The 16,152-nt window shown below is 35.6% G+C and overlaps 1 protein-coding gene across 5 annotated transcripts in view; it reads right to left on the bottom strand.

Annotated features, from left to right (window-relative positions):
* Positions 1 to 16,152, bottom strand: part of LOC129718552 (papilin) — a 206,662-nt gene that overhangs the window by 24,209 nt on the left and 166,301 nt on the right. For all 5 annotated transcript variants that reach the window (XM_055669428.1, XM_055669427.1, XM_055669424.1 and 2 more), the window contains exons 4-5: positions 10,796 to 10,977; positions 10,543 to 10,603 (exon numbers count right to left, since the gene is read on the bottom strand). In XM_055669428.1, coding sequence (XP_055525403.1) covers positions 10,543 to 10,603; positions 10,796 to 10,977 — 243 coding nt within the window. The remainder of the gene's footprint in view (positions 1 to 10,542; positions 10,604 to 10,795; positions 10,978 to 16,152) is intronic.

Here is a 16,152-nt window from a genome sequence, read left to right as displayed (position 1 = left end):
CGTTTGAGTAATGCAATTCTTTCGACAAACTTTCAAATGCATATAGTCTGGTTTGCTACTATCTGCAACCTTCGGAGAAATCTGGACTCAAATATGGCTATTTTCAGCAAAAAACTAGAAATATCTTTACAACAACAAAATATCAAATATCAAACCAATATACACTAAGGTCGTTTTTTACGCGGGGGATGCGTTCCAAATTTGTATGGGCCCGCGTAAAAAACGACTTTTTTGAGTTGCAAATATAACAAAGAAAACCGTCCTGAAACGTTAAAACTTTGTTTGAATATGATTGTGGCCAATCTAGAGACCAATATTCAATATTTTAAATTTTGAGTATTTACACCAAAAATTGTGAATTTTTTTTAAACTGATATATGATCACTCGTGGCCTAAAACGGAAAACGTGATTGAAATGAGGTCGATATCTTGTACCGTTTTTGAGTAATGGAGGAAAGCAACCCGCTTAAAAAAACCCGCGTAAAAAGTGACCTTACTGTATTCTACAAAAATGCGAGGCTTAGCAAAATGAACGAAATCTTAGAACATCTTGAACTGTTTCGACGATTACAGAAAAAGTTTTGGACAAAAAACTAATTTTAGGACTGTTCCTCGTAAAACTCTATTTCGTCATATCAGACGTACAGATAGAAGATTACAGTGTTCACTAATTCTTTTTCTTATAGATTTTCCTACAACTTTGCTGAAGGAAGCAATCGGGTATTTTGAAAATTAGAAAAAATAATTTTTTTATCTAACTACTAGGGGGATTGATCAAAAAACCGAAAACGCCAAAAGAAAGGCCTTGTTATATGGAATAAACTTGCTGAAGACACTGGGTACATAAAATCAACATTTCACAGTCAAATCTGAAACGATCACGATTTTTCGAGTTTAGACCACTGTGCAGTGTGTAGAATGCACCAGACTATTCGCTGCTCGAGTGCGGTGAAACAATACTCTGCCGGATTGGAATAGCCTGTGGCTGGTTGTGCAGAAAGCCGGTCACTCAACATAAGTAGTTACTGGGTTGTTTTTTTTCTGCTACATTAGTGATGACATTTGGCTTCTGCGTGCTTGGCTCGTGCATCCAGCATGGACGACGAAGATTGCCTGACAGATTGCGAGGGTCTAAACCCGCTCGTTCTTCAGCCTGATCCTTCCGGACACAAGGCGTTGAAGGTCACTAAAGGAAGGGCTCGAGATTTGATCCACTGGGTGAAGTTGTACTCAAAAGAATCCCTGGGACCCTGGGTTATATTTTTCCGGCCTAAAGTCAAAGCATTAAATACAATGCATATTTCACGGGATCTGGAAAAATGGTTTAAAGACGTGACAGGGATCACCAAAGCCCGCCCGAATAAACAGTGTATTCCACGAGCGCACAGTGGTCGGAGGCCGGAAAAAACCTTGATTTTTCATGTCAATATTTCTGATGTTTTGCATTTCTCCGAAGATTCTCAAACAGTAAGTGACATTTTCTCAAAGTTTTATGACAATCGCTTGAATGTTGCTATATCAGGCAATTTCGATGCTTTTCATGTTCGAATATCACAACTTAACTAGCTTAACTTCAAACACCTGTAACCCCCTCAGTCTTGATCCGATTTTGATTCAACAAGTTTCATTTTGAAGGGAAATTTATGTACTTTCTGGTTGATTTTCAAGATTTGCCTTAAATACAACTAATTTCTCAATTGAGGTGAAACATTTTGCAGGGAAGCCAAAAAAACATGTATTTTCAATTTCATTTCTACCGTACAATCCTGTGAAACAGTTTGGAACGATCGGATAACCAACAATCAACGGGAAATTTATTATACTTTTCAAATTTTTGGGTACCGTTTTGCACATCGCTCAAAGGGAGATATTTTGAAAACTAAAAATATGGAGACGTATGGTGGTCAGTTGGTAAATATTCAGTTTCGTATATCTAAACAAAATGATTGACTGGGAAGTATACAGGAATTTTTTCTCAGTAGTCTCAAGCATCTTTATATAAATTTATAAACCGCTTCCAGTACTACAAGATGAAAAATGAGAGGATAAATTGAATAAATGGAAAAAAAATAGTCATTTATATTTCCAATGACGGTGAAATGAACTACTGTACGATCTCATAGTTTTCCCTTAAAGACCTCTAACTTGTCGTAGAAAGATCTTGAATCGATCAAACGGCATAAAAGCTAAACATTTTTCAGAATAAAATAAATTGAATTGTGACGATTTTTGCACCACCCCAATTCATAAGGGAGCACCCTAAGAACCAAGCAAAAAAAAAAAATTCGATGAATCCCCCTCGGCACCTATATTCTTCTCGTAGCTTTCATTTCGCTCTTGTAACTATCGACTACTCGACTGAATCGAGAGGTAAAATAAAACTACTCTTACTAAAAAAAGTAAATTTTTTTAGTAAATTGGACAAATAAGAGCAATAAGATGAATATAACGAGTGACAACTGAAAATTTGGAATTCTTTTCAAGAGCTGTCAAAAAAGATGGAAAAACGTAAAGAAAAACCGATTTATTCAGTTATGTCCGAGCCTGCCAGCTTACCCTTATCATATCGTGGTTATCACCCAGCATCAGACGAGACAACTTCCCAGCCATTCCTTTATCATATCGTGGTTATCATCCAGCATCAGATGAGCCAACTTGCCAGCCATTCCACATTGCAGTTCTCACGCAGCGTCAAACATTCAACCAGCCAGCTCATCAATTTTGAATCTTCAGCATCATCGTTCCCATGCAGCACCAAGCTACAAAGCAACGACGATTGGAATATGAATCCTGGAACGTGACAATTGAACGAGGGACATCGCGCCGCCACCGATGATGGTTCCCAGCTGACCTCAGCAAGCTAGCTTAGTAGTTAGGTTGTTAGACGGTTAGGAGAAGAAGTCACAGTCAGTTCTAGTTTAGATTTGGTAGTGAATAGATCGTTTAGTGAAGACTAATGTTTTTTAAAAAGTTCTTAATGGAAAGAAATCCATAAGTATTCCTCATGAAGATTCACGCATTGCGAATTAATAAAAAATATTGAACATTTGAAAAATGTCCATTACCGGCCTCCCGACGAAGTTAGTACATTCTTCAATCGTCAGCTCCACATTTACTGCTTGAAATAGAAATACAAATATATCGTATTATCTGATAATAGAATATGTGCCATGACCGGAACAGGGTGAATCATAATCGGAACAAAAAATGTTTCATAATCGGAACAGTCACTTTGTTTCAGATCCATTTGAATTCATGTATTTTTTAGGTAGAAAATTTAACTACTACTACTAAAACTCTACTCAGCATTCCAAAACGGGTACTCTCAAGAAAAAAGTTCTTCTAACAATAATTTTCCAATGAATACACTACGTGAAATCAATCATTATATCAAGCACAGGCAAAGTGAAGCGGTTAAATCTCGGAAGAGAGCTGTTCCGATCATGATACAAAACAGGCCTTCGCATTTCACCAATAATTCCAACTTTGAAGCAAATACTTCGCACAAGAAGTATTTTTACATAAAATTCAGATGTGATAGAAGCATTTTACTTTATAGAATATATGGTAGGGAACATATTCTAAGCAGCTTTAGGAACCGTCTCTGTATTCAGACGAAATACTCGAAATGTGTTGGGTGAAATTCATATTATATCAATTATAACAATCTGTTATTTATCGTTTTATCTTTCAGAACTTGTTTTCAGATTATAAAGCTAAGTTAGCAAACTTTAACAATAATCAATTAAAGTTTCCAATCGACGGACACTATTCCAATCACCCCGAACCTATTTTAAGCAGTATCCATGAGCAAAATTATTTCAAATCGCCTGGAAATACGCGAAAATTTAATCGACCATTTTTGATTTGAATGAAACTTTGCACACGTATTTGGCTTAGCAAACTGAGCATTTTTCACAGGTGGAGAGATTTTTTATATTCATGAGTTACATTCTAAATTGGCGTATGCACAGGTTTTATTCGAAGCATTGTAGCCCAGAAACCGTTGGTTGTATAGAAAAACTGTCTGAGAATGAGTTGTCGAGAATTAAAAATGCACCATAAAAAATATACACTGTACAAAAAAAATTTTTTTTGACCAAAAAAAATTAAAAATAAACATTAAATTTCAATTTAAAAAAAAGAGTTGAATTTTTGTTTTATTTTTTTTTTTCAAAGAAACTTGACATTAATACGCAACTTTTAAAAAAAATCCAGGATGGAGAAATGAAAAATAATTTTTTTATGGTAGATTAATTTTTTTCTGAAATTCTAATTCAAACATTTTTCAAAATATTTGTATTCTGATGATTTTAAAAGATGCAGAAAGTCATTTTGAATCAAAAAGCTCTTGGTAGTTAATATTCTAAAGGCATTGGTTTTCGAGTTATTTCTAATTTAAGCTCGAAAAATTATAATTATTTAGGAAAATACACGTTTTTCTTAATTTGTCCATGGTTCTCCAGCAAAAACCATACGTTTATTGGAATGCTGGATCAAAAATATACAATTCATTCCTTGACAACAAAACGATTGGGCGAACGGTTCTCAAGAAAAGAGTTAAATGTTCTTAGTGATATAAATATATATAAGGAATAAATATTTATTTTCGAGTTATATTATCTTAGGAACATATTTTTTTATGACATAGATACTTTACAGAACTAGTTTCACCTTATATTTTATATACATCATAAGTAAATGATTCGTCATCTTTTGAAAACAGCTTCGTTTGTATCTTATTTTCTGAAATCGGAACAAAAGAGTAATACTTTTGTGTGGCAGCTATTATTATAAATTTTTTGAAAATAATGCTCCATTCTGTTACTCCTTGTTCATATTCTTCATATGATACCCAAATAAAAGACATTTTTGATGAATTTTTATTACAATCATACAATTCTTTTGCACTTGTAATGGGATGTTCACGTTCTTTAGCAAAACTTGCATTCCCTGCCATTCGTTTTAACATGCCACCAATTGCATCGCTTGGGCCTTTACCATGTAAGTCGCAAAAAAAATGCCACTCTGCATCGACGTTATATTTTGTTTTGAACTTGCAAAGATTTGCAAAGTTTTTCTATTTTTATATTGTGAGGCAGCTCCATCAGACATTAATATCGCTTTCTTCAACTCTATTGTCGTTTTCAAAAAACTCATTAATTTGGCAATGAACACCTGAACCGCAACTGTATCATGATGGAGTACTTCCGATATTATGATGAAGCTGATATTCTTAAGTGTCCCAGATTTTGAATAGTAAACAACGAAGGAATGAATGGGGGCTTGACTATCATTCCAATAACTACACGAATCACAGATTGATAGACGTATTAAAATGAGCTTGACTGTTCAATATTTTTAATTTTGCAATAACGTTTTTTTTAATTTGCGTAAGCTTGATGAGCACCGATGATCAGAAAAGGGTTTACAGCATTTGGGCTTGGTGTATTCCATTTTCACTTTATTCATCTTCACAAAATGCAAACTGTTACTAACACATCTGGAGTAGTGCAATCGTATTTATATACGAAAACAGATATTATAGGTAACCCAGTAGTTATTGGTTGCGTACTTTACAAACAGTTATTATAAGTAAACAAGTGATAGTGTTGCACGACAAACATATTTTTTTTATAAAACATTCGGCAAGGGGAAACGCGTAGGAAGGCTAAGGTTTAGCGCTTGAGTTATTTATCCAATCGTTTTGTTGTCAAAGAATGAATTGTATATTTTTGATCAAGCATTCCAATGAACGTATGGTTTTTGCTAGAGAACCATGGACAAATTAAGAAAAACGTGTATTTTCCGAATTATTAATAATTTTTCGAGCTAAAATTCAAAATAATACGAAAACCAATGCCTTTAAAATGTTTACTACCAAGGGTTTTTTGATTCAAAATGACTTTCTACATCTTTCAAAATCATCAGAATACAAATATTTTGAAAAATGTTTAAATTAGAATTTTTATAAAAAAATGAATCTACCATTAAAAAAATATTTTTCATTTCTCCATCCTGGACTTTTTTTAAAAAGTTGCGTATTAACGTCAAGTTTCTTTAAAAAAAAATAAAAAAAAATTCAACTCTTTGTTTTCAAATTGAAATTTAATGTTTATTTTTAATTTGTTTTGGTCAAACAGAAAATTTTTTTTGTACAGTGTATATTTTTTTTATGGTGCATTTTTAATTCCCTACAACTCATTCTCAGACAGTTTTTCTATACAACCAACGGTTTCTGGGCTACAATGCTTCGAATAAAACCTGTGCCAAAAGGCATACGCCCTTTTAGAATGTAACTCATGGGTGTAAAAAATCTCTCAACCTGTGAAAAATGCTCAGTTTGCTAAGCCAAATACGTGTGCAAAGTTTCATTCCATTCAAAATGGTCGATATTCGACCATCGGTCATTTCGCGCGATTTGTCTCCCATCTGTTTTGCAGGCGTTTTTTGCAGCACTCGAAGTGGCTCCTGAATGGCTGCAATATAGGTCGTTTTTTGTTTTAAATTTGTTTCAAATGATGTTTGTTCAAAGATTTCTCGACTACTTTGTGATAAGGTCGTATGGCTAAACGTAAACAAAACTAGTGAGAGATGATTTGTGCTTGTGAAGTACAAGGAATATAACTTTCACTCGTTTTGTTTACGTTTAGACATACGATCTTATCACAAAGTAGTCGAGTTTTTTTGTGATTAACGGTATTTTTTATATTCGTAAGATAGCTAGACAATCGAAGTTTTCGTTTCCATCATTGAAATTGTCGATATTGATAAAATACTACAAGGCCCTAGGGGTTGTATGAAATGGTGACGTAGTACTAAATGTATATATTATATGCAGCGATAAACTGTTCATAGGCAACACTACCGTTTATATTTGATGATCGTTGTTGTAAAACTAATGACAACATGCATGAATACATGAAAATTTTACTATAGTAGTAGTTGTGAAAATTCTCATAACTCTTATCTTCAAGCATTTATAGTTCTGAAAAGAACCGATTCCATTATATTCAGTATGAAATTCGTGCTACAGAACGCTGATGATCGCACCACCACCGGTAGTATTGAATATTTTGTTGGCCGCGCATAAAATTTGCTCTTCGCTGTGCCCTGCAGTAGCTGTGCCAGCAAAATATGCTGCAGCGTACGATGGTAACTGTTGCTGCCGTATGCTAAATAAAGGTAACATCCTCCGCGGTGCCTGGAAGTTGACTAGTATGCAGCTCTCGTCTTCAATGTCGCGTACCTTTCACAGCTGCATTGCACTCGCTATTGTGTAACAAACTAGACTGAAGCTGAATTTTCTACACGCAGTCTTCTGTATCGAGTTCAGAGTAGATTTTTGACATTAGGGCGTGGCCACACAGCTTAGAGAAAAACAAACAAACCAAAACACTATGTTGAGTCAAAATATGTAGGCTGTGGAATTTATTTCGTCCATGAAATTGTTATCTGTGCTCGGGAAGCAAGCCAATAACGAGGGAAATGTATGGGAAAGCTTGACCTTGGAACTTTTCACCTTTTTCCACCATTGAGCAGAAAGGCAACAATGTAGAACAATATATCAAAAATTGATACACATTTTATCTATCCACCGACATATAAATGACTAAAATGGCATTAAGTCGTTCGCTTGCTATAATGGTTTGAAATCTGACGCAATATTTGCCAGTTTCATTTTCAATTTCACAAAGTGTAATCTAGTATAGAAAACGAAGACGTAGTCCTACGTCAAAAACCAGGAGTTTGAGGCGTTTTCTGCGACTGATTGAATTAGGCGCTACTGCTTAAGCCGTTCCTTACCTTATACTGTACTTGAAAACGAGGCATGACAGCAATCGTAAGGGCTCAAAAATGCATAACTTTTAAAAACATTTTTACTGATAGTATTACTCAAAAAATCCAAAAAAAACTTTCTAAACATCATCAGGAGAATTTGTTTGATGATGCCGGTAAATATTTGAAATAACTTTACGTTAAATATTGGGGTAATCTCAAATTTGTTGCGATCATGGTACATTTTTCAAAATTGTTGCGATCATGGTACATTTTTAGACTTTTCCGATTATGATACAGCACCCCACAAAAAAAAAAAACAACTAAGCTGAGAAAAGCTTTGATTGATTGAATATTGGGCTTTCCCAAAAAAATCGATGTTGAAAAAATCAAGGTGCTAACCCCTTAGATAATGTTATTAATAGCATTTTTGTAGATTATTTCGACTTTTTAAAAAATCGTTTTCAGGTTGCCCAAACTGGATTTATAAAAAAAATTACTTTTTCAAGCTACAAAACCACTCTTCTGCACTTTTTGCAAATCTGTTCGATTCCTAAATTTTTCCATATATTTTTTGATTTTTGTGGGGTTGTTTTTGAATGTTTTGCATGGTTTAGTTCAGCATTGCTTTCAATTATTTGACTCACAGAGCCCGTTGAACATCACAAAAAAGTGAATTTTTCTCATAATTTTCAGATAAAACCCTTCAAAACACATATAAAAAATTTTTTTGATCAAGAACTGAAATTTTTAATGCGAAGCGGAATTCAAGACGAAAATTTGCATGAAAAAAGATCCTTGATATCTTATCGGGGGGCTAAGATATTGGCGTTTTTACATGTGATGTAAAACTATTAATTTTGTCAAAAACGCCACTAAAGCTCAATATCTCCATTGCACAGTGTTTTATTCTGCCGTTTGTGCGTATAATTTCCCAAAAAGTGACTCAAATGTTGATTATAACCATAAGGTATGTTCGGAGAAGTTTCAGAAGATTCAAAAATGCATCTTTTATTGTAGAAAGATGGGTGATCTATCCACCAATGAGTGATATAAAAAATTTACTTTTCAATCAGAATGAGATAGATGCAAGGTGTCTTCGACAAAGTTTTAGGTTATCTTAAATCATGAAACTTTAACATATTAAGAGCAACATTGAGTTTTCTATTAGAAGGCACTGAAAATCACAATTTTTGTTCTATCTTTTTTCGCAGGTTTTTCCAAATTTTTAAACCTTCTACTAAGTTATCAGCAATCCAAAAATGCATTTGTTTTCTGAACATTGTTTTTTTTTTATCTCCCAAAATAAAAAAGTTATTCTACTTTTTTTTTAAATGCATAGTTTTCCATCACATAGAAAAATGCCAATATCTCAGCTCCCCGATGAGAAATCAAGGATCTTTTTTCATGTAAATTTTTGTCGTGAATCCCGCTTTGCAATGAAAATTTCAGTTCTTGATTAAAAGTTTTTTTATTTGTGTTTTGAAGGGCTTCATCTGAAAATTATTAAAAATAATTTTTGTGTGATGTTTCATGGGCTCTGGGAGTCGAAAAACTGAATTCAATGCTGAACCAAACCATTCAAAAACAACCCCACAAAAATAAAAATTAATGGAAAAATTTAGAAATCGAAAAGAATTCAAAAAAGTGCAAAGGAATGGGTTTGTACCTTACTTAAAAAAGTCATTTTTTTATAAATCATGTTCGGGCAACCTAAAAACAATTTTTTAGAAAGTCGAAATGTTCTACAAGAATGCTATAAATAACATTATCTTTCAATTTAGGGCTGAGCACCTTGACTTTTTCAACATCGATTTTTTCAACACCCTAAATGAATATATGCACAATATATGTTTGCAATAGTCTCATACAATCTTGCTCAATTGGAGCGCGACTACACAGAATAATACGAGCCTACTGTAACAGCCTTAGCATACAGCAACTCTCTAGCATGCTATAATCCACGTGTTAGGACGGTTCGGTAAGACTACATTCAGGCGCTTAATAATTTGTGTCTAGTGTCCGTCATACATTTTATATGGTGGTTGTATCGAAAGTTATTTTCATTCTCAATTTACAGGATGAGCAAATTTCTAGCATGGATAAATATTTTTATATATCGGTCAATTATTAACTACTAAACAAACCTATAACCTAAAAAAATATTTTACCTAAAACAGGGTGAAGATTTAGCACGAACAGTATTTGATTAGATTGTTGACGGAAACCTGCCCTATCTGGCTCAGCGTGTGCCAATACGGCACACGGCTTAAAGATACGTTTTACACATGCCCTTTTCGCCACTGAATTATTTCGCTAAATCGGTTCCCTCTCGCGTTACCCAGAACCAGCATCTCATACAGTACGGGCGCGGCGGCTAGCGTGATTAGCGAAATCCATAAACACTGTTCCTGGCAAATACGAAAGTGCTAAAACGGCTATATAAACATCGTCATTTCTCAGATCCGCACTATATCTCGCGGAATCCTTCAGTGCACCCTTCCGCTGCCAAAGCAGTTGGAATTTAAACAAAACGTTCACGCAGCGCGTTAATTGTATGTGCGTTTATGTTTGGCTTGTGCCCAGATTCCCGCTCCGGTTAGGCCAGCTCGTAAATATAATGTTATCTAGCGAAAATCATACCACTATGACGTTTTCTATGGTGCCAAGCCCGTAATAACTTGTAACTGGTGATAAATTTTACTGGCGTTCGGAGAAAGGTGGAAAACACATTATGTTATTGTAGAATTCAAACAGACTTACCTGAATGTTGCAGGAGAAATACTTTCGGCTTCCTCCTTGGCATCGTGACGGACCTTCTGGACTGTGTGCGTGTAGGTAGGTGGTTCCGATGATTAGCAAACGAGACGAGGGCAGAGCATGGCATGCAGAAGAAAGAGTAAATATTTAGTATGTTGGCTTTCATCGCAGTGACTGTGAAAAGGTTGAACACTTGTAGTCTACACATTGCCACCGTTTGTCGAATCGGCCGCGTTGGCACAGTTTGCGGTTTTACCTCGTGTCCAGCAAACACTCCCGCGTCTGGTGGGCCACTCCGCCACCGCAGCTGCGCGAACACTCGGACGGGGCACTCCAGGGGCCCCAATGGTCATCCGGTGCGTCCTCGCCACCCGGCACTATATAACTCTCTGGTAAATATAGATTGCTGCCATACTGCCGTTTGTGTCGAGTGCCAAACTGCGAATCAGGAAGAACATTTGTTTAGAATGGGCCTCTTTCAAGTTCAATCAAATCGATAATAACGTGCTAAGCAATGGAAACAAACCAAGTTTGTCGGTTGGTGGAGTCACAACTGAGATGGCCGTGGGAATTGTTGCATTGAAAAAGCGGGTCAGTTGATTTTCGATGTTGAAAATGTTATATAGATTCGTGACGACGTTCCTGCTCTACTGTTACCGCCTCCCAAAATATAAGACGTTATTTAGTCCGATCACAAATTTTAATTGTCAAACTGTCTTCTGATTGCGTTGTTTTATAAGAATATTATTTTAAATTTTAAAAATTTGTTACTATTTGTCTAGATTTTTCGCGCATAAAATATAATTATTCGCGTGAAAAAAAACCTAAATTAATCCACCTAGCGGTCAGACTCAGCCTTTCTCATTCAAACTTATTATTTGTAAAAATAGATTTACATAAATGCAATAAAGGTATATTCACTCTTTGGGTTCTAAAATATTGATGTTGTAATTGAAGTATGAAATATGAAATTTGACGTAATGTTAGTGCTTAAGAAATAGCGAAATAAAAGAAATTACTCTTTATTTCGAACAATTTAATCACGAGCGATACCGGGAACGTTCAAATAGTACGATACCACATTTAAATCATGTTGAGGCCATATATATTGATCAAAGCAGGTATAGTGTTGAATAGTCTTTGAATTTTTTTTCTTTCCAAAACTTTTGAACAGCATATCAAATCGTTATAAAGTTTGTTATTTGTAAGTTTGAGTGACTCGTTTGTATGACACTAGTTATGTTCAAATAAGACGTGTAATACTTGAGATAATAGACTTTCGTCGTTTTAACAATTAAATACTTAACGGTTGCTTAAGTTTGATTACAATCAAATGAAAAAGGAACGTATAGGGCAGCCGAACTTTGAAACCACATGTTCAATCATAACTCATCAGTTAACCCTTAATCGGTTGTGTAGTTTCTAAGATAATGAAGTTTCGTGATTTTCACATTTCGATCCATTACAGACGAAGTTACAGTCCGATTACAGCAAAATTCAATAGGGTGTTATGAGGCAGCAAGACCTTTCATTTGACACTAATTTTGTGGAAATCGGTTCAACCATATCTGAGAAAAGTGAGTGAGTCCATGAGTCTTCGGAATATGTTTTTTTTTCATAGCTGGATTTCTCATTTTTAAACATAACAGGCAAAGTAATAATCCGTTTGCAAAAAAATCATTAGGGTCTTATGGGGCAACAAGACCTTCCATATGACACTGATTTTATGAAAATCGGTCCAGCCATCTCTGAGAAACATGAGTGAGATTAAATAGTCTCCAGAACCCGTTTCTTCCCATAACTCCTGGACCACATGTTCAATCTTCATAAAATTCAAAAGTTAAAAGGTTCTCTAGATAGCCCTTTCATTCGAAATTAAATTTGTTCAAATCGTTTCTGTAGTTTCTGAGATATTGGTGTTTCGTGATTTTTACATTTTGATACATAACCTCTAAACTAGAAATCAGATTACAATGAAATTCAATACGGTCTTTTAGGGCAACTAGACCTTTCATTTGCAATTGGTTTTATTGAAATCGGTCCAGCCATCTCTGAGAAAATCGAGTGATATTGGGAGAGCGTTACATACACACATATACAGAAAATGCTCAGCTCGTCGAACTGAGTCGAGTGATATACTACATTCGGCCTTGTTGACCACTTTAATACCTTTAGTTTTTGCAGTGATTGCTATACCTTTCTAGGAGAAAGGCAAAAAGTGAAATGATAGAAATGACTTTTTATTTCAACTTCAATCCTGAGCAAGGCCGCAAACATTGAAATAGTACAATATCAAATTCAAATGATGTTGAGGCCACATATTTTGATCGTAGCTATAGTTTTAAACAGTCTGCAAGTTACGTTTCTTTCGATAACTTTCTGTTTATACATTATGAAATTCATTGTTCAGGGGTTAAAAAGCACATTAATTTGAATTCAACTATATTCATAGCTTCTGAGAAAAAAAAGCGGATTTCACATTTTGACGCAGCGCCAAAACTAAAAGTTTGATTACAATGAAATTCAATAGCAACCTAAGCGGCAAAAAGACCCTCCATTTGACACCAAGATAGAAAGAATCGGTCAGACCATCTCTGAGAAAAGTGAGTGCGAAAAAATGGTGCACATACACACGTACACACCCACACACAAACATATACACCTATTCATGCATACATGCAGAAAATGCTCGATTCGTCGAACTGAGTCGAGTAGTATATGACATTCGGCCATATGGATCACTTTTCTACCTTTTAATTAGCCAGTGATCGTTGGGAGAAAGTCGATATATTTACTTTCATTATGTGATTTCACATTTTTATAAACAACGGACAAAGTTACAATCCGATTACAATGAAATTCAATAGCAACCAATGAGGCAACTAGACCTTTCATTTGACACTAATTCTGTGAAAATCGGTTCAGCCATCTCTGAGAAAAATGCGTGAGTTTAAACAACCTCAGGATAACTTTTCTTTACATAACTTTTGAACCATATGTTCAATCATAACAAAATGTGAAAGTTAAGGGTTTCGAAGACAGCCCGATCATTTGAAACCAGTTTTATTGGAATCGGTTATGTGGTTTCTGAGATATTGATGTTTCGTTATTTTTACATTTTGATACATAACCTCTAAACTAAAAATCCGATTACAATGTAATTCAATAGCTACCTATGGCGTAACTAGACCTTTCATTTGCAATTAATTTTATGAAAATCGGTTCAGCCATCTCTGAGAAAAGTGAGTGAGAAAAAAAAGTTGCACATACACACACACATACACACATACACACATACATACAGAAAATGCTCAGTTCGTCGAAAGGGGTCGAGTGGTATATGACATTCGGCCATTGGGACCACCTTTATACCTTTGGTTTTTCCAGTGATTGCTATACCTTTCTAGGAGAAAGGCAAAACGTTACTTTAGAATAGTACTTAACCAGAATCAACCCGAAAATGCCACATGGCATTATTTGGAAAATTTAACATTTCTCGATTTAAAAAAGAAATTCAATAATATTTCCATCATTAGGCTATACTTTTATGAACAATATATGCCGCTTGACAGAGAAAATCACATCAAGTTAGTTTAGTTTTGTACGTGGACACAGTACCTATTCGAAGTTGAAAAACAATAAAATATTCACAGTGAATTCTGAGCTGATTCGGGTTAATCATGTCTGCTAAATATTTACGCTCTACACTAACAACAAGAGATGTTATCTAAGAAGATATCCTCTAATAGTACTGCTTATCAAGGATGCTATTTTGAATTCAAACGTGTTTTGCGGATTACATGGGAAGCAAACTCTAACATAGAATAGGTTCTGTAAACAGTTTTCGATCGTACTCAGAATTTCTTGCACCACAATTTGGTTCCATACGTCCTGATGTGTATAGCTCCGTAATTCAACTAAATCATTTCTGTGATCAAACATTCATTAGAAAGAACACATTATCGTCTGTTGTCCAGTTCGATACACAGTCCACAGCTTCTACATTAATAATTCCTGAATGAAGTACTGTTCCAACATAAACACATGATTTATTTCAGCTTGATGTGGAAAGTTTTCTTCTCGTCACGCAATTCATTATACATTACTCCTGAGTAGTCATTGTTTTGCGTGAAGGAACCAAAATTGCGGAAAGGTTGCGTTGAAACTAACGACAATCCGTCGAAGTCCCCGAAATCAAGGTTTGGTGGAAGCCTTGAGGATGATGCTGTGTAGCCAACTCCCCAGTTCTCCCTTGTCCCACTAGGCCTGCCAATTGATGAGTGTACTCTGGCGTGAAAATTAAAAAAAATCATTGTAGACAAAATAATAGTAAATATCACCGTTTGTTGCGCCCACCTCAGCCAAAGTGTCCGCATTATCATTGCTCGGAATGGAACAATGAGAAGGGACCCACACTAAGGTAATCTGAGAAGATTTTTCGGACAAAGTACTCAGATGTTCCCGTATTTTCCCCAGGAAATACGGAGAGTGCCTTACATCCTTCATCGATCGGAGAGCCTCAATAGAACTGAGACTGTCCGTAAAGATGGAGTAATGATCCGTGGGCATTGTTTCAATAATCCCTAAGGTATACTGAAATGCAGCCAATTCTGGGTCGTAAACAGAAGCACGATTATCGAGCTTGTAGGAGACGGTAAAATTATTGTTGAAGATACCGAAGCCAGTGGACCCATTGAGAAGTGATCCGTCAGTATAAAACGCATTGTCGCAGTTGATGTTTTTGTATTTGTTAAAATATATTTTAGAGATCTGCTGCACGCGTAAGTGATTCGGGATTCCACGAGTTTCTCCCATCATACATCCATGATCCATAATCCGAAAAACACAGTAGAAACATAATTATCTAACAAGTTGACACGATTAGAGGTGTATGAAGAAGGGTTTATACATGTGATTGAAATACACAGTCATGGAACGGGTTTGAGGATTAAGTTCAACTAGCCTATCGATATTTTGCAATTACCAAGGGGTTCAACAAAACCAAACATTTGTTGAGAATACGAGTAGTCAGATCTAAAAAGCAGTCTTTTAATGGGAGAACGCCCGCCAAACCTAAGGCAATACGCAAACAACGATACTGCAATCGTTCCAGCTGGATTAAATGGGTATTTGCAGCGGAGCGGAAGCAGAAACACCCGTACTCAAGCACCGACAATATCGTTGTTCGGTAAAGCCTTATAAGGTCTCCTGGGTGGGCGCCCCACCAAGATCCAGCAATTGTCCGGAAAAAATTCACTCTCTGTTGTCATTTTTTCATCAAATACCGAACGTGACATCCCCAGGTGCCTTTCGAATCGAACCAGACACCAATATATTTATATACCAAAACCTGAGAAATCGTTTCTCTCATTAACTGTAAGTGGAGCTGAGCAGGCTGGCGCTTCCTAGAAAAAAACTACTATTTCAGCCGTCTCCGGAGAGAATTCGATACCTAGCTGTAAAGCCCAAGCAGACAAATTGTCCAAGGTATCTTGCAATGGTCCTTGCAAATCGGCAGCTTTGGCTCTGCAAGTTGTCTTATCGTGCATAAATTTGCCAGACATGCGTCAATGTCATTCACATAAAAATTGTAAAGAAGGGGACTTAAGCATG

The sequence above is a fragment of the Wyeomyia smithii genome, chromosome 1 (genome assembly GCF_029784165.1).
Source record: "Wyeomyia smithii strain HCP4-BCI-WySm-NY-G18 chromosome 1, ASM2978416v1, whole genome shotgun sequence".
Classification (NCBI taxonomy): Eukaryota; Metazoa; Arthropoda; class Insecta; order Diptera; family Culicidae; genus Wyeomyia; species Wyeomyia smithii.
Note: the sequence above shows the minus strand (reverse complement) of the source record. Positions and strands in the feature narration are given on the sequence as shown.